This window comes from Pezoporus wallicus, unplaced genomic scaffold (assembly GCF_028554395.1).
Source record: "Pezoporus wallicus isolate ANWC-B61680 ecotype Strahan unplaced genomic scaffold, APGP_CSIRO_Pwel_v1 contig_8783, whole genome shotgun sequence".
In the NCBI taxonomy this organism is placed as follows: domain Eukaryota; kingdom Metazoa; phylum Chordata; class Aves; order Psittaciformes; family Psittacidae; genus Pezoporus; species Pezoporus wallicus.
In genome coordinates, this window is record NW_026638848.1 from 381,635 (window position 1) to 404,834 (window position 23,200).

The 23,200-nt window shown below is 45.1% G+C and overlaps 1 protein-coding gene across 7 annotated transcripts in view; it reads left to right on the forward strand.

Annotated features, from left to right (window-relative positions):
* LCMT2 (leucine carboxyl methyltransferase 2) overlaps positions 1-21,809 on the forward strand; it is a 29,053-nt gene extending 7,244 nt beyond the window's left edge. Inside the window, exons 9-15 of one of the 7 annotated variants that reach the window (XR_008972555.1) lie at positions 2,339-2,587; positions 3,541-3,771; positions 10,670-10,767; positions 17,276-17,463; positions 17,549-17,684; positions 20,080-20,499; positions 21,423-21,548. Coding sequence is in view for 5 of the 7 variants with exons in the window: in XM_057412677.1 (XP_057268660.1) it covers positions 2,339-2,587; positions 3,541-3,771; positions 10,670-10,767; positions 17,276-17,463; positions 17,549-17,684; positions 20,080-20,376 (1,199 nt within the window). In the remaining 2 variants the exon portion in view is untranslated. Of the gene's footprint in view, positions 1-2,338; positions 2,588-3,540; positions 3,772-10,669; positions 10,768-17,275; positions 17,464-17,548; positions 17,685-19,628; positions 21,381-21,422 lie in introns of those variants that run through there. The other 6 variants (XR_008972557.1, XM_057412678.1, XM_057412677.1 and 3 more) reach the window with 6 other exon arrangements.
* The last annotated feature ends 1,391 nt before the right edge of the window (positions 21,810-23,200 follow it).

Sequence of the window (23,200 nt, forward strand, 5' to 3'; positions counted from 1 at the left end):
GAGGCAGGATTTCCCCTTAGTGAAGCCATGCTGGCTGTCACCAAGCACCTTGTTGATTTTCATGTGCCTTGGCATGCCTTCCAGGAGAATCTGTTCCACGATCCTGCCAGGCACAGAGGTGAGACTGACTGGTCTGTAGTTCCCTGGCTCATCCATTTTCTGTTTCTCGAAAATGGGGGTTATGTTTCACTTTTTCCAGTCCGGGAACTTCACCTGACTGCCAGGATTTCTCAAATACGATGGCCAGTGGCTTAGCAACTTCATTTGCCAGCTCCTTCAGGACCCACGGGTGGATTTCATCAGGTCCCATGGATTTGTGCACATTCAGGTTCTTAAGATGGTCTCGAACCAGATCCTCTCCTACAGTGGACCTCATTCTCACAGTCCCTGCGTCTGCTTTCCAAGTCTTGGGTGGTGTAGTCAGAGCATTTGCCAGCGAAGACTGAGTCAAAGAAGTCATTCAGAACCTCAGTCTTCTCCAAATCCAGGTACCCAGTTCTCCTGATAGCTTCCGGAGAGAGCCCCCATTTTCTGTAGTCTGTCTTTTATTTGCAATGTAATTATAGGATCCCTTCCTGTTATCTTTCACATCCCTAGCCAAGTTTAATTCTAACTGGGCCTTAGTTTTCCTAACCCTGGTCCCTAGCTTCCCAGACAGCATCCCTGTATTCTTCCCAGGCCACCTGTCCTTGCTTTCACCTTTTATAAGCCTCTTTTTCCCTTTGAAGTTTCCTCAGCAGCTCCTTATCCATCCAAGGAGGTCTCCTGGCACTCCTGCTGCACTTCCTTCTGGTTGGGGTGCAACACTCCTGAGCTTGTAGCAGGTGATCCTTGAATATCAACCAACAGTCTTGAGCCCCCCTGCCCTCTAGGGCTATATCCCATGGAACCTGAAGAGGCCAAAGTCTGCTCTCTTGAGACTAGTCTTCTTCACAGTATAGCACCACAAGTAGTTCTAACTGCAACTGAAAGTTGAAATCTGGGTTCTAGGGATAGCGCAAATGGCATTCCTTAAGCCAACAAGGCCACTGAATTCATTGTGTTGTGTCTTGATTATATTTGAAAACATGTAGTGAAATCAAAAATAAGTGAATATTCATGTAGTTAAGTATATTGTGTGATTGTCACTGGTCCTGATGTGAAAACCTTAAAGGTTTCTGAATGTGTAGGATCTATCCGTAAGTTAAAAAGAAAAAATAATATCTGACGTTTGTTTAACTGACATTAATACAGTGAAGGCACTTCATTCGTTAGAGACATGAAGAGAGTCTTGCTGTTACTGTCACTGTTGGATTCACAACTGATAGCAAGAGCCTTCAAAGTCAAATAAATTATCCTTGCTTAGGCATTTTTTATTGAGAATGGGAAAAGGTTGGTCTCAAATGCTGGTCTCTGCCCCAAGCGATCCTCTCAAATAGATTTAGGTCCCTGTTTAAGAGAGTTGCAAGTCCTGTTTCTTCAAAACAGAGCATGGGAAATATATTTTCTAAAATGGAAACCCCTCAGTCTTAAAAAGATGCATCTGTAAAAAGACATGAGCCCAAGGAGATGCAGTCATCAAACAGTAGAAAGTAGGGTCTTGTACTAAACAACATTTGGTACGATCTTCCTGGGTATGGCATACAAAAAGTAGACTGAGAGCTGCTTCTCCTCCACGTCATCATCTCTTACAGCATGAGGATAAGACTCTTGTTTAAAACAAAGAAACTGATTAAAAGAAAACAATTAGGATAATGCATAGGTGTGCTAGAGTCCTCTGATGTGATCTTGTTTCATACTAAGTGGTAGAGGACTTAGGGAGAAGATATTTAGACAACTGAAAATACTCTCGTATAATAGGACCATTGGAATTAACAGAGATTATTTGTCATGCTTTAGGACTTTATTTCAATGCTTTTGTGAAGGTAGGATCAAAATCTAGCAAGAAACTTTGAAATCCAGCTTCCAGGCCCTGTTTCTGCTGGTTTTTGCTTTTTAAATAACCAAATATTGTCTTCATTAGGAAGGTATTATTTTTGATGGTGTTACAGTGACTTCTGTCTTGCTACAGCAGTTCAGGACACTGCAGTCTCTTAGTAAGTATTACTCCACCACATTAAAGTAGTCTCAGAACTGTGTCAGGAGTTGAGGGAGCAGTCAGCTGAGGTTGCAAGTTGGCAGAATGGCTGTTTAAACCATTACAGCTTGATTTCTAGGGCAAGTCAGATTCTCTGTGCTCTGTCAAGTTGCTTCACAATCTTTTCTTCTTGAAAAGCTGAAGATTTGCTTAATCTCTCATTTAAAATGTAGCCCTTGGTTCTTGTTTGTGCTGAGTTCTTTGGTTCTCTCTGGCTTACAGCTCCCCGTGGTGCTGTTGGGATGGCTGGGAGTGTCCCTGCAGTGCGTGCGATGCGCTCTGACACTTCTGGGCTGAGACGTTACGGTCACCACTCTGTTCTTCTAAAATGCGATGTGATCCTCACCACTGGAGGCTTTGGGGAGGAGGATGGACAGCACTGCCGGATGAGGAATTTTCATGTGCTAATAAAACATGCAGGCTGCTGGAAAGCTGGCTGTGTGAAGAATGAAAATACTGATAAAAGATGGGGTGAGTTCTCATGCTGGTGTCAAGTGTAAGGAAGATGTTTTTGTGTGGCAATGAATTGTGTCTAGTGGAAACCTAATGTCATGGTACAATTATGCTGTCAGTCAAAGAGATCTGAAGGTTCTGAATACTAAGTGTCAGGTCCTGCGCTTGGGCCACAACAGCCTCATGGAACCCTCCAGGCTTGGGGAAGAGTGGCTGGAAAGTTCTTCATGCAAAAGGACCTGGGGGTGCTGGTTGATGAAGCTGAACATGAGCAGCTTGTGTCCAGGCAGCCAGGAAGCCCCCAGCATCCTGGCCTGGATCAGCACCAGTGCGGCAGCAGGGCCAGGGCAGGGATTGTGCCCCTGCACTGGGCACTGGTGAGGACGCACCTCAAATCCTGAGTTCAGTTCTGGGCCCCTCACTCCAAAAGAGACATTGAGGTGCTGGAGGGGGGCCAGAGAAGGGCAGCAGAGCTGGTGCAGGGCCTGGAGCCCAAGTGTGATGGGGAAGGGCTGAGGGACCTGGGGGGTTCAGTCTGGAGAAGAGAAGGCTCAGGGGGGACCTGATCGCTGCCTACAACTGCCTGACAGGAGGATGGAGCCAGGAGGGGTCTGGGCTCTGCTCCTGGGGAGCAAGGGAGAGAGGAAACTGCCTCAAGCTGCCCCAGGAGTGGTTTAGATGAGATTAGGAATAATTTCTTCCTTGAGAGGGTTGTTGAGCATTGGAACAGGCTGCCCAAGGCAGTGGTGGAGTCACCATCCCTGGAGATACTTAAAAGATGTGTAGACGGGGTGTTTATGGACATAGTGTAGTGGTGGTATGGACATGGTGTAGTGGTAAACTTGGCAGTGTTATGTTTATGGTTGGATTTGATGATCTTGAGGGTCTTTTCCAACTTAAGTGACTCTAAACTTCTATAAATTTAATGGGAGAATAATGTGTGTGAACTGTAATGTTTTGTATTTCTGCAGATGAGCGGCTGTTCCATACTGTGTCATGTGTCTCCAACAGTCTGGCCCTGGTGGTAGGAGGACGAACATCCCCATCGAATGCAGGCTTGGGAATGTTGTTGCTGAAGTTCCATGAAACCTGTAATGCCTTGGACCCAGGTGACATTACAGTGAAACTTATAAGTCTGCAGCCTGCTGCTGAGCCAGCTGCTTTGCGTTGGAGGCACAGCACAACTGAAGTGATGTTTAAAGGTAAAAAACATGGAAATGGCTGCAGGCATGCAGAAGTATATAAATTCCAGAATAAATGGGACAGTCCTGTTCAGAAAGTGAGGTCTAAAAGGCCAATTGTCAGGATACAGCCTTACTTTTTAGTCATGTAGTATAGGCTATGATGTTAATGTTTATGCATTGTATTACCTTGTCTGAAGCAGTATCTTTTTCTGAACATTTTGGAAAGAGTGCAATCTTGTTAATTCATCACCCCTTTAGAGAATCCAATTATGTAAAGGTTTGTTCAGGTGGTGATTTTTTTTTTTATTTTTTCCCAGACTTAAAGAACTTAGGCTTCATTTGATTATATTTTTCTTATTGTATGTACCCAGGTCTTGTGCCTTTTCTTGTTTGTCAAGCCAGAAAGTATTTGTCAGAGGCTTTACCAAATCTGTCAAAAAGGAAAGGCTGAGCAGTCTCAGCTCTTTCCTGAACTGAGCATGTTAATTTATCCAACAATTGAACAGGATTTCAGTTATCGGTGCTATTAATACATGGATTAATACACAGATTCGTTACATAACCTACACGACAGATACCATGTGATAATGACACTTATTTATTCAGATCAGCCTTGTGGAGAAGGTCTTGGAATGTTGGTTGATGAGAAACTTAACATAAGCTGGCAGTGTGCTCTCACAGCCCAGAAACCCTCTGTCTTCCTTTAACCCTCACCAAATAATCTAAATCCATCCCTTTTCCTGCCTCTGGTTCCTCTCCTCAGCATCCTGTAATAAGTCTTATGCAAACACCAAGTGCTTTTCCCCTGCATCTTGTAATGTGTCTCATGCCCCTTTGAAGTTCCCCCCTCAAAGGTGCTCCAGAGAGTTGTTCCTATTCACTCATTTCAATAGGTCTCAGTGGGGCTGAGAGTTCTGGGACGGCCCTAGGAGGAGCCCAGGCAGATTGTCTCATTTTATAAGCATGTGATTGGGGTTCTCTAGCCTGCAGACCTGCTGCTGCCTCTCTGTGCTCCTCTTGGTCGTGAAGAAATAAGCCTATTATGGCTGGGCTGGGTGCAGAAATAGCTGAGGCAGGATATTATTTGGGTTCCCCAAACTTTTTTTGCCTCTGTGCTCCTCTGTGAGTGTAGGCAGGTGGGCTTTTTAGCATGTAACTGGCACTGCTAGAGTGAGGTTTTGTAATGAACAGATGCTTAAAGGAAAAGCAAAGCAAATGTTCAAAATTACTAGTAAAGGAACAAAAACCAGAATGGGGAATACTGTTCTGCCATTATGTAAATCATTGGATCGATGGTTTGGGTTGAAAGAGACCTTTATAGATCATAGAATCATAGAAAGGTTTGGGTTGGAAGGGACCTTGCAGCTCATCCAGTTCCAGACGCCTGCCACAGGCAGGGACACCTTCCACTGGAGCAGCTTGCTCCAAGCCCCTGTGTCCAGCCTGGCCTTGAACACTGCCAGGGATGGGGCAGCCACAGCTTCTCTGGGCACCCTGTGCCAGCGCCTCAGCACCCTCACAGGGAAGAGCTTCTGCCTAGGAGCTTCTTTCAGTCTCTCCTCTTCTGGTTTAAAACCATTCTCCCCTGTTCTGTCACTACACATCCCAGTAAAAAAGCAGTCTCTTCTTTCTTATAACCCTCCTCTAAGTATTTAAAGACTACAGTAAGGTCTAGCTAAAGCCTTCCTTCTCCAGGTTAAACCATTTCAACTCTTTAAGAACTTTTCCATAGGAGAGGTGCTCCAGTCCTCTGACTTCCTGGTCTGCAAGTGCACGTTGCTGACTCATATCTCATTTATAGAATTATAGAATAGTTAGGTTTGGAAAGGACCTTAAGATCATCAAGTTCCAATCCCCCTGCCATCTACCAGTATCCCCAAGTCTTTCTCTTCATGGTTGCTCTCAACCCATTCATTCTCCAGTCTGTATTGATAGTGGGGATTGCCCCCAACTAGGTGCAGGATCTTGCACTTGGCCTTGTTGAGCTGCATGGGGGTCACATCGGCCCACTTTCCAAGCCTGCCAGTAGAAAAGAAATCAAAGAGGCTTTGAGATCTCTTCACACTTGAAATATGATTGTTGTGGTTTAAGCCCAGCGGGGAGCACGGAGCCATGCAGCCACTCTCTCACTCCCTTTTCCCCTCCTGGCTCCCAGAGGGGTGGGGATGAAAACAGAAAAAATGTATCTCCCACAGGTGTCTTATCCCACAGATAAGAACAGTCCAGTAATCAAGGTATAACACAAACTGCTGCTGCCACCAATAACAATAATGATAGGGGAAGTAACAAGGAGAGTGAATATAAAACTAAAAGGGGGAAAGGGAAAAAAAAAACAGTAAATACAAGTGATGCCAAATACAATTGCTCAGCACCTGCTGAGTGATACCCAGCCCGACCCGAGCAGTGACCTGGGTTTTTGGGTGACTCCCCCCAGTTTCTATACTGAGCATGATGTGCTGTGGTATGGAATACCTCTTTGGCTAGTTTGGGTCAGGTGTCCTGTCTCTGCTTTCTTCTGGCTTCCAGTGCTCCCCCTCACTGGCAGAGCATGAGATTGAAAAGTCCTTGGTCAGAGTAAACATTACTTAGCAACAACTAAAAGCAGTGGTGTTATCAGCACTGTTCTCATGGTCATGCTAAAGTCAAAACCACAGCACTGCACCAGCTACTAAGAAGGACAAAAATAACTGCTAGAGCTGAACCCAGGACACTGTTCACCCCTTATTCCATACCATTCACATCATGATCCGATCCCACATTTTTCAATATACATAGAATCATAGAATTATAGAATAGTTAGGGTTAGAAAGGACCTTAAGATCATGTAGTTCTAACCCCCCTGCCATGATCAGGGACACCTCACACTAAACCATGTCACCCAAGGCTCTGTCCAACTTGGCCTTGAACATCACCAGGGATGGAGCATTCACAGCTTCCATGGGCAACCCATTCCAGTGCCTCATCACCCTCACAGTAAAGAACTTCTTCCTTATATACAATCTAAATTTCCACTGTGTAAGTTTTAATCCATTACCCCTTGTCCTATAACTACAGTCCCTAATGAAGAGTCCATCTCCAGCATCCTTATAAACCCCCTTCAGATACTGGAAGGCTGCTCTGAGGTCTCCATGCAGCTTCTCTTCTCCGGGCTGAACAGCCCCAACTTTCTCAGGCTGTCTCCATACAGGAGGTGCTCCAGTCCCCTGAGCATCCTCCTGACCTCCTCTGGCCTTGTTCCAACAGTTCCATGTCCTTTTTATGTTGAGGACACCAGAACTGCGCACAGTGCTCCAGGTGAGGTCTCACGAGAGCAGAGCAGAGGGGCAGGATCACCTCCTTTGACCTGCTGGTCACGCTCCTTTGGATGCAGCCCAGGATACGGTTGCTTATCTGGGCTGTGAGTGCGCACTGCTGGCTCGTGTTCATGTTCTCATTGACCAACACCCCCAAGTCCTTCTCCACAGGGCTGCTTTTCTCTCATGTTTATATATATATATATATATATTAGAGAGAGAGAGAGAGAGAGAGAGAGAGAGAGAGAGAGAGAGATAGATACTTCCTTAGTCCATGGAGTAAGTTGCTAAATTCATCCAGTCCATGATACCAGGCTCCGTGTCTTGTAACAGCCTCTGGGGACGGTGTGTAGTGTTGCATTGTTGCCTGCTGTTGACACCACCAAACTCTCAGGTCACTGCTGAGCTTGTCTGGTTTCATCAAAGTTCATTTTTTGTTGAGGTGATGACTATAGGGAAGTGAGGGTCGGTCAGTGGTGACCTGAGGACAGTTCTGCTGCTGCTGGCTTTTCCCATTACTTTATTCTCTGCTGATGATCATGACAGCACATATCTTCTTTTCAAAGCCCAGAGTGGTGGGGATGGGCATGTAGCTGATGGCCTATAAAAGTGTTACATAGCAGGCAACAGGATACAGTTGAGATCTTTGGCTGTTTTCCCAAAAAATTAAATCCCCTTGAGGTACACACTGGTCTTCCCCATGTTCCTGCATTACCCACCAAGTATATCTGGGTCCCTGAGCAAAAGCAATCCCACAAGTGAGTTTGCCTTTGCTTGAAGCAGGAATAATGCAAAACTGTCTTCCTCAGCAAACTCTTAATGTGCATCACAGGACCTTTATCTGCCCCCCTCCCCCATATATATGTATATATATATACTGTATGTAAAAGTTCTGACTGGGCTGGGCCAGCCCTGTTGGGGGATCACCTCATGTTGACCAACCAGGTGGCTTTTTGTAAACGTGTATCCCAATGTTTGAAAGTCCCACCACCCATTGCTCTCAGCGTAGTTTTTAACCATCCACTGTACCATTCCATTTTCCCAGAGGCAGGTGCATGGTAGGGGATGTGATATACCCACTCAATGCCATGCTCTTTGGCCCCCGTGTCTATAATGGTGCATGTTGTTCCAGAAATGAGTCCCATGGTCTGATTCAGTTCTCTCTGGAGTGCTGTGTTGCCACAAAATCTGTTTCTCAGGGCCCAGGATAGTGTGGCACAGTGGTGTGGGGCACAGCATATGTTTCCAGCCATCCAGTGGTTGCTTCCCCCATGGTAAGCACATGGCACTTGCCTTGGTAGGTTGGTGGGAGTGTGATCTAGTCAATGTGCCAGGCCTCCCCATATTTGTACTTCAGCCATTGTCCTTTATACCAGAGAGGTTTTAACTGCTTGGCTTGCTTAATTGCAGCACATTTCACATTCATGAATAACCTGGGCGATAGTGTCCACTGTTAAGTCTGCCCCTCGATCACGAGCCCATCTGTGTGTTGCATCTCTGCCTTGATAGCCTGAGGTGTCATGGGGCCGCGGGGCTAAGAACAGTCCACCCTAAGTCCATCTGAGCCACTTCAATCTTAGCAGCTTTATCCACTTGTTGGTTGTTCTGGTGTTCCTCGGTGGCCCGACTCTTGGGTACATGAGCATCTACATGATGTACCTTCACCACCAGGTTCTACACCCTGGCAGCAATATCTTGCCACAGTGCAGCAGCCCAGATGGGTTTCCCTCTGCGTTGTGTGGTGACACCCCCACAGGGCATTTGCCACCATCCATGAGTCAGTGTAGAGATAAAGTACTGCCCACTTTTCTCGTTCAGCAATGTCCAGGGCCAGCTGGATGGCTTTCACCTCGGCAAGCTGACTCGATTCACCCTCTGCTTCAGCAGTTTCTGCAACTTGTTGCTGGGGACTCCATACAGCTGCCTTTCATCTCCCACGCTTTCCCACACCATGGCAGGAGCTATCAGTAAACAAGGCATACTGCTTTTCACTTTCTGACAGTTCCTTATGTGGTGGGGCCTCTTCAGCACGCATCACCTCCTCCTCTGGTGACATTCCAGACTCTTTGCTCTTGGGCCAGTCCATGATGAATTCTAGAATGCCTGCACAACTGGGATTTCCTGTTCTAGCTTGTTGTGTAATTAGTGCAGCCCACTTACTCCATGTAGCATCAGTTGCATGATTTATATTTTGTATACTGCATAATCCCCAGTGGTAAGTAGAATTGAAGCCTAGGGTTGTGATCTGTTCTGGAAGACACAGAAATGTCTTTGAAATAATTTATGGCTAAAGTTACTGATGCTTCATCACACCAGAAAGAAGTTTCAGAACTTCTTGTCTGAAGGCTAGTATTTTAATTATGGAGCAGGATCCTTAGCTCTTTACCCAGGAGAAGTGCCTCAGAAGAGGCACTCTTCTGGTAGCAACTGACACATACTCAGTAGTGCTGAATAGGTCTAGAATCAAGCCCTGCACTGGCATGCTGAAGGTTTGTTTAGTAAGAGATACTGACTGTAAGGGGCAAAACCTTCAGCAGTTGTTAGCAGGTCAGTGATGGGACTTAGTGGAATTCAGGTGGTGAAAGCTGACCTTTCTTAAGCTGCTTCCTGCTCCACTGTTGAGAGGCAGGGAGCTACTGAAGGAAACACCAAGGGAATTGTTAAGCAGTTGTTACTCGAGTCTGGAGCATAGTTTGAATTTGTGGAGTGGAGTTTAATTAGCACCATAGTGGAGTTGAGGGTTCAGCCTTCCAGTTAACATTTTATATCAAATTCTAAATGGTCAAATAAAATTTTCTAAATAATTCATTGGGTTTTGTCTTTTATAGTATCTTCTTATTTTTGTCTTGATTTTGCTTTGTAGTTAAAGTAAGTGACCACGCTTGTGTTATTTGCACAGCCTGTTACAAAGAAGTGAGCTGACAGGGTATAGTGCAGTAAACACACATCCTTGACATCTACCCAAAGTACTTGTGCACCTTTTGTACCTCCTTTTTGAGGCTTCTCCAGATTAACTCCTACACACTTAAATTATCATCATCTTTTTGTATGAACAACTCTTGTTGTCTTAGGAGGTTTTATCTGTTTTTCCTGGGATAAATAGATTTCATTGTGTTGCTGTGGTTTCTGTACTTCAGATTTTCTAGTTCCATTAGTTCTACAGGTGTAATCTTTCTACTGCTTAATTTTTCTTCCTTAAATCTTTTTGGTGTATTAAAAAATATGGTTTCTCCTTCTGGTGTTGAGACTACAGCGTGTAATTCCCATTCAGACTTTAAACGTTCAGAAACTACGTAATATAAGTGGATGATGGGGGTCTTTTGAATGACCACAGACATGAAGGATACAGCTTCTTAGTAAAAATATTTAGTCTCCATGTCTTATAAAAGATGTAGATGCAAGAGTAATTCCTGTATTCGTGAACTGATGTCTTGCGTTTACTGCTAAAATCTGGAAATGTTCATCAGGTTGCAGGATGTCTCAATATAAATAGTGTCTTAAACCTCTGCCTGCCAGCATTAATTTCTGGCTTTGGTCAGCTTCCCGTCTATGCAAACAGAAGCCTTCTTTTGTGACATGACAGATTCTAACTTCTCTTTTCACCTGGTTGTCTTTTTCTGTAGGCAAGAAGTACCTCTTTGTGTATGGTGGCCGCTCTGCTCTGGAGCCTGTGCTGGGGGACTGGTATTTCTTGCACACTCAAGACCTTTCCTGCACTGGGGTAAGAACTTAAGGAGGCCTGAGAAGTAGAAATAGCCTTCGCTTTGTAGGTGTGTGCTGCTGTGTTGCGAGGCCAACTAAATTACAGAGATATTGCCATATTGAAGAGGATGACATTGGCAGTACTGACACACTCCATTGTGGTTAGAATCAGAGCTAACTTCTGAACACCTTGGCATTTATTGGAATATAGTCTTCACAGAATACTTGAGATTGGAAAGGACATTTGGAGATCATCTAGTACAGCACCCTTACTTAGAGCAGTTCTAACTAGAGCAGGTTGCTCATGATATTGTCCAGTTGGGTTTTGATTATCTCCAAAGATGGAGCCTTCACAACCTCTTGGGCAACCTATCAGGGCCTAATAGGAAAATGTGAGGGGTTTTTATGCTTAAGTGGGGCTTTTTTTTGTATATCAGTTTGTGCCCATTGCCTCTTGCCCTGACTCTGGGCGCTACTGAGCACATTCTGTCTGTCTTTTTTCATCTCTCCCAGTTGGCATTTACACATGTTGATAAGATTTCCCTGTGAGCCTCCTTGGTCACTGAGGCAGGCAGCTCACTCAGTTGCTGAACGATCTGCAGTGGATGCTCCAGCATGCAGGGAGGTTCCTGAACTGCAGAAACCTCAGGGGAGCAGCCACAACCGAGCTTCTCATGCCTGTAAAAGAACCCCTTGGGGAGCACTGTGACCAGGGTAGGCAGATGGGGCACAGCGCAGCTCTACCGAGCAGAACCTGGTGATTTAAGGCATAGAGGAAAGTTGTGACAAGTTCCTGCAGCAGGTGCATTTCCTCTATGACTGCCTCACCTTCCCAGGTGCCCTTGTACAACAGGTACGAGGTTCTGGAAGTGGAACCAGATGATGAGGGAGATGGTTCATCTAACTTGGAGGTGTTGCCAAGGTTAAGTTGGCCTGTGCCCTGCATCAAACCACTTCCATTAAGAAAATAAGGTATTATTTTCATAGAAGATTCTCTTCTGAGTGGAACAGAAGGCCTAATACTCTGACCAGACCCACTTAGGGAAATCTGCTGCCTCCATGGGGCATTTGCCGAAGATGTTACAAGAAAACCTCCTACCCTGGTATGACCCTTGGATTATTATCCATTATTGCTTTTTCATGTAGGCAGCAATGAAATTTTTATAAGATTCCAAAGGCTATCAAAAGATACTACAGGTCCTTAGGACGACTGGTTAAGGGTTCAGGAGCACAGGTTATATTTTCCTCCACCCTTCCAGTTACACAGAATGATGAGGGAAGAAACGGGAAGACCCAGTAAATCAATACCTGGCTCCAAGCCTGGTGTCACTGGCAGAATGTGAGGTTTTTTGATCTCAGGTCAGTCTGCATGACGCCAGGCTGCTGGCAACACGTGGAGTGCACCTTTCTCAAGGGGGAAAAGGGGGTTCTGCACAGGAGTTAGCAGGGTTTATTGGAAGAGCTTTAAATTAGATTTGAAAGGATAAAAGAGTATAAAATGAGGTTCAGTAGTGATAAGCCCCAGGACAGCACACCAGTGGTTGAGGGACAGCATTTGGGCAAGGCCTTTCACTCCACTCCATGATGTGCTGAGTACACCGGAGCACATTTGAAATTTCTTTATGCTAATGTTTGCATGAGGAGTAAACAAGAGGGGCTGGAAGCTTTGGCCTAGTCCCAGAGCAAGACATCATGGAGCAAGAAACCTTGTGGAACAAGTCCTGTGACTGATGTCTCATGGTGGATCGTTTTAGGCTCTACAGGAGGGATAGGCAGGGCAAGTGAGGCTGGAGGGGTGGCTCTGTGTGTAAAGGAGGAGTTGGATTGTGTGGTGTGATGCTTGCAGTTGGCAATGACACAGTTGGGAGCCTCTGTGTAAGGATTAAAGGAAAAGCCAATAAAGCAGATGATGTGGGAGTCTACTATCAGCCACCCAGGCAGGACAATAATAGTGATGAATTACTCTGTTAGGAGCTAAGGGATATCTATAGATCAGCTGCACTTGTCCTTATGGGTGATTTTAACTTCCTAGATGACAACTGGGAACCTCATGCAGGAAATTCCTGAAGCATGTTGAAGATAACTTCTTGGTGCAGGTACTAAAGGAGCCAGCTAGGAAAGGTGCCCTCCCAGATCTGTTGTTTGTAAACAGTGAAGGACTCATGGGCATAGTGGTGATTGGTGGTTGTCTTGGTCACAGTGACTATGTGAAGTAGTTGAGTTTCAAATTGTTGGTGATAGGACAATTGCCAGCAAAACTTTGACACAGGATACAGGAACTTTGTGCTGCTGAAGGAACTAGTTAGGAAGGTGCCCTGGGAATCTGCTTTTGAAAGCACTGATGACCATGAATGCTGGTCAGTTTTTAAGAGCACAGGAGCAGTCAATTCCAAAGTGTCAGAAGTCAAGCAAGTGGAGCAGAAGGCCAGCTTGGCTGAGCAGGAATCTTCTGAAACTACAGGTGGAATGTGTATTGAAAGCAAGGACAGGTGACGCAGGGGACTACAGGGATGCTGTTTACCACTGTGGGGAGAAGTTTTGTGTGGCCAAGCTTGATGAGAGTTCAAGCTGGCCGGCACTGTGAAGGACAACAAAACAGCAAAAAAAGAGAGAGAAGCTAGTTTAAAAGCAAAAGGAGGATCAGAGATAACATGAAGATGTTACTTGATGAGGTCGGGCACCTCACAAGTAGGGTCATAGAAAAAGTGCAGACTTTAATGACTTCTTTGCCTCTGTGTCTGACACAGATGGTATGTCTCTCACAATATGTCCCTTTGTTAGGGACCGTAGTGATAGGCCAAGGGGTAATGAATTAAAACTTAAACAGGGGAAGTTTAGATTGGATATAAGGAAGAAATTCTTTACTGTAAGGGTGGTGAGGCACTGGAATGGGTTGCCCAGGGAAGTTGTGACTGCTTCGTCCCTAGCAGTGTTCAAGGCCAGGCTGGACAGAGCCTTGGGTGACATGGTTTAGTGAGAGCTGCCCCTGCCCATGGCAGGGGGTTTGGAACTGGATGATCTTAAGGTCCTTTCTAACCCTAACTATTCTATGATTCTAATATCCTGAACACAGTGTCCAGCACACAGCTAGACAAGTACATAGTATGATGAGTGAATAATTGGCTAATGGGTCAGGCTCAAAGAGTTACAGTAAATGGGGTTACATCAGGTTGCTCATCTGTGGTGTTCATGGGGCTCAATTATAGGGCCAGGGCTCTTTAATGTCTCTATAAATGATCTGGATGCAGGAATTGAATGTACATTAAGTATATTTGCTTGTGATACTAAATTAGGAGGAGCTGTGGATTCCCTTGAGAGGCCTTACAGAGAGATCTGGGTAGACCAGAGAGCTGGGCAGTCACCAACCATATGAAGTTCAACAAGAGCAAGTGCTGGATTCTGTTCCTAGGATGGAATAATCCTGGTTGTATGCACAGACTGGGAGACAAGAGACTGGAGAGCAGCCCTGCAGAAAGAGATGTGGGGATCTGAGTTGATGGCAAGTTGAACATGAGTCACCAGTGTGCTCTGGTAGCCAAAAGGGCTGACCATGTCCTGGGGTGCATTGTGCACAGCATCACTGGCCAATTGAGGGAGGCAATTATGACACTGTACTGCACTGTGGTCCCCACAGTGTGGCCCCATCTTGGGTGCTGTGCACAGTTTTGGGTGCCTCAGTACAAAAAGGGCATTAGAGTGTGTCCAGATGAAGGCAGTCGAGATGGTAAAGGGTCTCAGGGGCAAGATTTATGAGGGGTGGCTGAGGTAACTTGATTTGTTCAGCCTGGAGAACAGAAGGCTGAAGGGTGCCTTCATCACAATCTACAACTTGTTTACAGGGAGCAGCAGAGGGGGAACTGCTCTTCTCCTTTCTCTGTGACCAGCAGCAGTGCATGAAGGAATGAAGTTGTGTCAGGGGAAGTTCAGATCCAACATCAGGAAAAGGCTTTTCACTGAGAGGGAGGGTGGGTGGTCACTGGAACAGTTTCCCAAGGGAATGGTCATGGTACTGAGCCTGTCAGAGTTCAAGAAGCATCTGGACGATGCTTTTAGTTACATGGTTCAATTTTAGGTAGTCCTGCAAGGAGCATGGAATTAGACTCCATGATCCCTTGCAGGGTAGTGCGAAATTATTTGGAAATCAGACTTTGAGAATATTAGAATTCACTCTATGGAAATGGTGGTGTCCCACAGGATCAATCCTGGGGTCCAGTTATTAATGACAAGAATGATGATGTCAGCTGCCTATATTATATAGGCAGAGTAGCTCAATAGTACATTAGTGGACAAGATGAAAATTCGAAATTACTTTGACATGCAAGAAATACTTGTGGAGAAAACAAACTGCAGTTTATTAAAGATAGACTGAATTTTAAATATAGTGCATAGCACAATTATATGGTGAGACATGCATAGTTACAGGAGATAATAGAATCATGGAAGGGTTTGGGTTGAAGGGACCTTAGAGCTCCTCCAGCTCCAACCCCTGCCACGGGCAGGGACCCCTTCCACTGGAGCAGCTTGCTCCAAGCCCCTGTGTCCAACCTGGCCTTGAACACTGCCAGGGATGGGGCAGCCACAGCTTCTCTGGGCACCCTGTGCCAGCGCCTCAGCACCCTCCCAGGGAAGAGCTTCTGCCTAAGAGCTCATCTCAGTCTCCCCTCTGGCAGTTTTAAAGTCATTCTCCTTTGTCCCACCACTAGTTGCTCTTACAAAAAGTCCTCTCCAGCTTTCTTATAGCTTCCCTTTAGGTACTGGACCACAAGCTAAACATGAATAAGCAATAATCATGCTGTTGTGGAATGCCTAAACTGTGTGTTCAGGTGTGTAACCAGGAATGTTATCTGTAAGACATGAGTTAGTCCTTTCTATTCTTTTCAATGCATTTATTCTCAGTGGGACCCTTGTTAAATACTCAATGCAGGTTCCTGAAAAAAAGAGGTGTCTGGGATGCAAATACAGTTCCATAATGGTATGCAGTGAGAATGACCAGACTGCATACCTTGCAGGGGAAGATTATGAGGGACTTGCAACTGTTGAGTGTGGAGAAGAGTCAGGATACAAATAAATCTTCAGCTATGTAAAATATAGCTGCAGAGAGGACAAACAAGTTGTTCTGAAATTTTACTTTGAGTAGTACAGGGAATCTATAGAGAGGGCAACTGGACACTAAGAAAAGCTGTTGTGAAGTGCTGCAACAGACTGCCTAAAGAGGAGAGAAATTCTTGTCATGACAGACTTATTTAAGCTATTAAATAACCATGTGTTCAGATGATAATCAATAGAGTTGGGTTTGCTTTAGGAGAAAGGGATGAACCAGATGACCTGAAATTTTCTCAACAGCTTGCTTGCTATGAAATTCCTTTACACCCCTTGTCTTACACAGTTTCCTTTCGTGCTTGCGTATTAGTGCTTGCATATTAGTGCTGCAGTTGAGCATTTTATCTTGCTCTGGTTTGAGCCACTGGTCACCTGCTTTGCTGGTCACTGCATTAGTCCATGTGTTGGGAAACTTGTGGTTCTCAGGTGTCTGTCTTGAACAGAAAGCAGCATACAAGAATGCAGAGAAAGATGCCTCTAATAAATGTGCAGAAATAAAGCCCTTGTTGTGGTTTAAGCCCAGCCCGTAACTCAGAACCACACACCTGCTCACTCACTCCTACCCTTCTTCTCCTCCACCCCCCCCCCTCCCAGCTCCCAGAGGAATGGGGTGGAGAATAGAAAGAATGTTACTCCCACGGGTTATACCCACTAAGGTATAACACAAACCACTACTGCTACCACCAATAATAATGATAGGGGAAATAACAATGGGAGAGAATATAAAACTAAAAGGGGGGAAAAGGAAAAGAAAACAACAAACGCAAGTGATGCCAAATACAATTGCTCAGCACCTGCCAACCAATACCCAGCCTGACCCAAGCAGTGATCTGGGCCTCCTGGGTGACTCCCCCCAGTTTCTATACTGGGTATGATGTGCTGTGGGATGGAATACCCCTTTGGCTAGTTTGGGTCAGGTGTCCTGTCTCTGCTTTCTCGTGGCTTCCAGTGCCCCCCCTCACTGGCAGAGCATGAGATTGAAAAGTCCTTGATCGGAGTAAACATTATGCAGCAGCAACTAAAAACACCAGTGTGTCATCAGCGTTGTTCTCATGCTAAAGTCGAAATGCAGCACTGCACCAGCTACTAAGAAGGAGAAAAATAACTGCTAGAGCTAAACCAGGACATCCTTCTAAAGGGTATGATATTAAATATGAATGATATTAAATAAACTGGGGGCCAGAGAAAACTGGAGATAGTGAAAATGGAAACACTTCTGCTTAGCAGTCCCTAGAGAAAGATGTGTAGGTTAGTGTTTTTCTGGTTGTTTCCTGTCACACTTTGTTCTCCTCCAGCAACTGTTCTATCCTGTGGCAGGAAAGAATGTTAATCCCACAGGACATGCAAACCGAAGAGATCGTTTAAGAGCCTAGACACGAAGAAGGCGCTTAGGCTGGCAAACTTCAGCCTTGGACTTGTTTTCCTAGATTCCTGTGGAGGGTCCAATACCAGAAAGCCGTCACTCTCACTCTGCCTGTAACTGGAAAGGAGGTGTGGTAATTGCAGGAGGTCTGGGAGCAGCTGAGCAGCCATTAGGTTCAGTTTTCTTTCTGAGGGAGCTTGAACATGGCTTTCAATGGCAGACAGTAGAGACACACCCCCCTCTCATACCAAGGTAAGCAGAAGGCTTTCAGTAGTGGATCTTTGGTCTGTCTCTGTCTCTGTTACTAATGGAGTTCAATCTCATTTCGAACTCACAGGTATTCACATACTGCACATGTGCATGATGGAAAACTTCTGCTTGTTGGTGGAGTGTGGTTTCACTCATCCTCTGTGCCAGGCATCACTGTCATTGACTTAATGAGCGGTCTCTGCTTGGACTATATGATTAATGTGGTAAGTACTGCAATTTTTTTTTTAGGGTAAACAGTGTCTGGTGAAGGAATGTGGTAACTTCAAGGCTATTCCCTGAAATGGAGTCAGAAATGCAAAGTAAGCAGATTCATGAGTGGAGTAGATATGCCCTGTTTGACACAGAATCTGATTTTGAAGTGCTTTTACCTGCTCAGAGAGCATAATAACGTTAAGAGAGTGTGAGTGTGCGGAAGCCTGGAGGGCATAGGGCAGCTCTATTCCAGACAAGGGCATGGAGCTGCTCTATTCTGGGCAAGGGGAGCAGAGCTGAGATGGGCACAAGCACAGTAATTTCAAGATGTCTGTAGAAGAAGAGAACATATCAGACCAGAGCCTGAGTTAGCTGTGTGCTGTAGGTGCTGCCAGAAATACAAGAAGAAAACAGCGTGGAAGTACTGGAAACTCTACTTATTAAACATAAGAAAACTAGTGTAAGGGTGATTGAGCACTGAACAGGTTGCTGAGAGAGGCTGTGGTGTCTCCATCATTGGAGATACTCAAAACCTGACTGGGCAAGGTACAGAGCAACCTACTGTAGTTGAGCCTGCTTTAAACAGGCGTGGTTGGACTAGATGTTACTCAAGAAATCCCTTCCAGCCTCAACTACTCTGTGCTTCTCTTCTGTGATTGAGCCTTGGGTGACATGGTTTAGTGTGAGGTGTCCCTGCCCATGGCAGGGGGGTTGGAGCTGGATGATCTTGAGATCTTTTCCAAGCCTAACTATTCTATGATTCTGTGATTCAGTGAAGAGCAATCATAAGGTGATTTTGGCATACTCTGGGCAAAACAGCCTAAATCCATGAGTAGTCCTCATCTGTGGTAATACTGCCTGGAGTACAAGGAAGACATAGAACTGGGGCAGTTCCAGAGGAAGCCACAGACATGATCAGAGGCTTGGAACACCTCCTGTGAGGACAGGCTGAGAGAGAGTTGGGGTTGTTCAGCCTGAAGAAAAGGCTCTGGCAAGACCTTATTGCAGCCTTTCAATACTTAAAGGTGTCTTATAAGAAAGATGGGGACAGACTTAGAATCATAGAATAGTTAGAGTTGGAAATGACCTTAAGATCATCTAGTTCCAACCCCCCCTGCCATGGGCAGGGACACCACACACTAAACCATATCACCCAAGGCCTCGTCTAACCTGGTCTTGAGCACTGCCAGGGATGGAGCATTCACAACCTCCCTGGGCAACCCATCCCAGTGCCTCAGCACCCTAACAAGAAAGAATTTCCTCCTTATATCCAATCTAAAGTTCCCCTGTTTCAGTTTTAACCTGTTACCCCTTGTCATGTCACTACAGTCCCTAATGAAGAGTCCCTCCCCAGCATCCCTACAGCCCCCTTCAGATACTGGAAGGCTGGTCTGAGGTCTCCATGCAGCCTTCTCTTCTCCAAGCTGAACAGCCCCAACTTCTTCGTAGGGCCTGTATCAATAAGACAGTGGTTTTAAACTAAAATAGGCTAGATTCAGACTAGATATAAGGAAGAAACATTTTACAGTGAGGGTGGTGAAACTGTGAAACAGGTTTCCCAGTGAGGTTGTAGATGCCCCATCCCTGAACACATTCAGGGTTGGACAGGGCTCTGAGCAACCTGATCTGGTTGAAGATATCCCTGCTTGTAGCAGGGGGGGTTGGACTAGATGACCTGTAAAGGTCCCTTCCAACCCAACCCCAAACTCATTATTCTATGAGAAAGCTTCAGTTGCTTGACAAGTTTTTATTTATCTTTTACATAAAGAAACAAATTTCTTTAGATACTTGTACATACGGATCCTGTCCTTGGTGAAACTGGGATTTGTGACTGGTCTGGTTTGTATCATAGGCAGTATGTGTGCATCTGGCTGACCTTGCAGCATTTTCCTGAGGGCATAAAGCATGAAGTATGCTTAAATGTAGTTTATTTTTTTTTTTCTTGCTGTCTATAGCAGCAGTTAGAAGTGGCCCAGGATCCTTCGGCTAAATAGACTTCTGTTGCTGGATAGCAGCGAGGACGGTTAAAGTAGTAATAAAGTTGTATCTAAAAAAACAGAACCATTTACGTGGCATACGTGGATGCAGGTGGATGGATTGGGAGCTGCCTTTGCTTATGAGCTGTTTTTTTTTACTTAGGTGAAACTCTGTAGGCTTTTGAACCTCCCAGTACTGAGCTAAAATATTGATAGTACTGTACAGTGTATGTGGATTGGTCCTAAGTTTTGAAAGACTGGAATTGTCAGTGATTTTCTGTGCAGCACTGGATATTATTAGTATTAGTGTTTGATACATGCACTAGAAAGTGATAGCACCAAATCCGTTGGCTCACAGCTTTCTCTCTGCTTGAAAAAGCCATGGAACAGTTAATGTGAACAGATAAGTCTGTCTTAACATTTCTCCAAGAATCTAGATGAGGATACCCTTATAAAATTTGCATTCTGTCTTGAGCATTCTACAAAGGAAGCCTCTGTAACATATCCTCTTCAGACTCTAGTGGCCCCAATGATAGTTGAATTGTCAACACAGGAGTTTTGTTACTGCTGCAGTCTGTTATCTGCAACAAGTGTCTTTCCAAGGTTCACTTTCCTGAGCTTTCAAATATTGGAGGTCATCATGAAAGAGCATCTCTTCAGATTATCAGATAAACAGGTTATAAATCAGATGTGTCTTGTACTGCAGATGTATCAGTGTATGTTTTAGGCTGTCTCCTTTGTGGTGAAGAGGGCGTGATTGTTCATTGCTTCTTCTGATGTAAGAACTAGGAGACATCAAAAGAAGCTGGTTGGCAATACTCTTCAAAAGAGTGCTTCATATGACACATAGGTAAGCTCTGGAGCTCCTTGCCACAGGATATGAATGCTGAAGGTTTACACAGATTCAGAAAGCAATGGGCTATGTTCCTGGAAGGAAAACCATTAAGGGTTCAGGGTTACAAAGACATTGTCATTAACAATCTGTTGTGCTATAAGCCAAGCCTGCAACCCAGAACCACGCAGCCGCTCACTCACTCCCCTCCTTCCTCCCCTTGCTCCCAGAGGGATGGGGAAGAGAATTGAAAGAATGTAACTCCCACGGGTTGAGATAAGGACAGTCCAGTAACTAAGGTATAACACAAACCACTGCTGCTACCACCAATAATAATAATTATAAGGGAAATAACAAGGGAAGAGAATACAACCGCTCACCACCCGCTGACCGATACCCAACCCGACCCGAGCAGTGATCTAGCCCTTCTGGGTAACTGCCCCCAGTTTCTATACTGGGCATGACGTGCTGTGGTATGGAATACCTCTTTGGCTAGTTTGGGTCAGGTGTCCTGTCTCTGCTTCCTTGTGGCTTCCCCTCCTCCTTGGCAGAGCACGAGACCCAGAAAGTCCTTGGTCAGAGTAAACATTACTGAGCAACAGCTAAAACCATCAGTGTCATCAGCGCTGTTCCCAGGCTGAAAGTCAAAACCACAGCCCTGCACCAGCTACTAAGAAAGAGAAAAATGACTGCTACTGCTGAACCCAGGACACAATCACTGAACTGCAAGTTGTTGAGTGGAATATACTAGAGGAGTGTATTGTGATTTCCTTGGTCATGTGTTCTCTAGCTAGTTCACATATGTGGGTGGTATAGTGGACTAAATGGGACCCAGTTTGATTGTTCTTAACTTCCTAATGAAGGTATGATACGAAATAACCTCTACAGCATTGTATGAAGTACACGTGTTGAAGTCTTGTATGTTCAAAACCTTTTTTTAGGAGCATCTGGAGTGGCCATTAATGCTACATAATCATAGTACTGTCTTTCTGCCAAATGAGGAGGAGTTGTTGATTATTGGTGGTGGGGGGAACTGCTTCTCCTTTGGGACACATCTGAACCCAGAGCCTGTCTCATTGAGCCTCAGCAACATCCTGACAACCACTGACAGGGACCAGACAGGACTGAACCCTGCTGCTGCATCGTGGTGAGATATCTATTCACTTGTAGGTCCAAGAGCAGCAAAATATTTCCACATGGGTTTTGTATCCAGAATGCATTTGTAAAAGTGTGGGCTTAGGAGGGACAGTTATGACAAGGGGTTTCATACGTCTGTCTTGGTTTTGTACTGCTCTTTATTTTGCTGTAAATAAAGTATCTCAAAGGTAGCTCTGTGGTGATAGCAGTAAAGGTGAAGTGAGGAGCAGTGCTGTGTTCAAAAGGGACGACTGCACAGTGTTGTGCAGTGGAGGTACAGGAGGTACAGGTGAAGTCACTGAGTCACAAAGCCCTTGGAAATGTTCAGTCAATCATAACCAAATAAGTGAAAGGAAGTGTAGCATGTGTCATACCTGAAAGTTTCAAAAGCTCATGTCCAGTCTAGATATGACAAACTCCTGCTCCTCTGGTTCTTGTTGCCAGGACTCTGCTAGCTGCAGCCCTTGCTTGTTTCCTGGAAGGGTCACAACATACCAGTGCAAGAGGGGCAGGGGGATGCTGCATAAAATCATTACTTGGTCTCATTGTTAACATTTGAACTTTCCTACATCTGGAAAGCTGCCATGGTGAGGACACTGTGCATGGAACACAATTTGAGCACAGTGTTAAAACTAGGATGATCTTGAGAAGGCACATACACTTTTGCCTGTGTTTTATGCAAGATGACCAGATTAGCTCAGGGACGTTTTTATGTTGGGGAAAGCCTTGTGGAAGATGACTAGAGGGAGACTCCTTGGAGCATGAACTAGAAAATGAGAAAGGGAGATCTCTAAAGTTATTGCAGTACCAAACTCAGTTGAGACTGCTGATTGGGGTCACATCTGTAGGCACCCAGAAATCATACTGCCTTCTGAATTCTTCAATGAGAAGAGGATAAACCTGTGAAATTAAGAAGGTGGAATAACCTCAGTGGCTCTTCATGCCATGGGGCAGTGTGTGGGTCACTCTGGAGTCACTGTGGGTTGTTATGAGGATCTGTGGGTCACCATGGTGTCTATATGGGTCACTATGGAGGGCCCATAGGTTGCTGTGGAGTCTCTGTGGGTTCCTATGGTGTGTTAGCTGCTGTGCATCTCTGGGATGTCTATGGGGCTCTATGAGTTTCTCTGGGTGGCTATGGGACATGTAATTAAAAAATGTTACTAAAAGAAAACAAAAAACAAATCTGAAGAAAAAACAGCAAATAAAGCTGAATAAAACTTCATAAAGTCAATAAAAAGCAAATAAAATGATTATTACAAAGTAAATAAAAATGAATAAAAGTGAATAAGCCTGAATGAATCTCAGATAAAAGTGAATGAACGTTCAAAAAAAAATCCGTAAAAAAGTCCATTGGTGTTGGAGTACTTATGGAGCACAGAGGGGTAGTGGGGGCTCTATGGGGTGCCCATGGTGGTTGCTGCTGCTGCTGCTGTCACCCCAATCCTGGTGATGTCATGACACCATAAGTCAATAAAAGCCATGGGGCGCATTTTGAGCACTATAGGGAACTGTGGGGCAGTCTCTGGGTCACTGTGTGGTGTTTATAGGTCTCTGTAGGTCGCTATGGTGTGTCCATGGT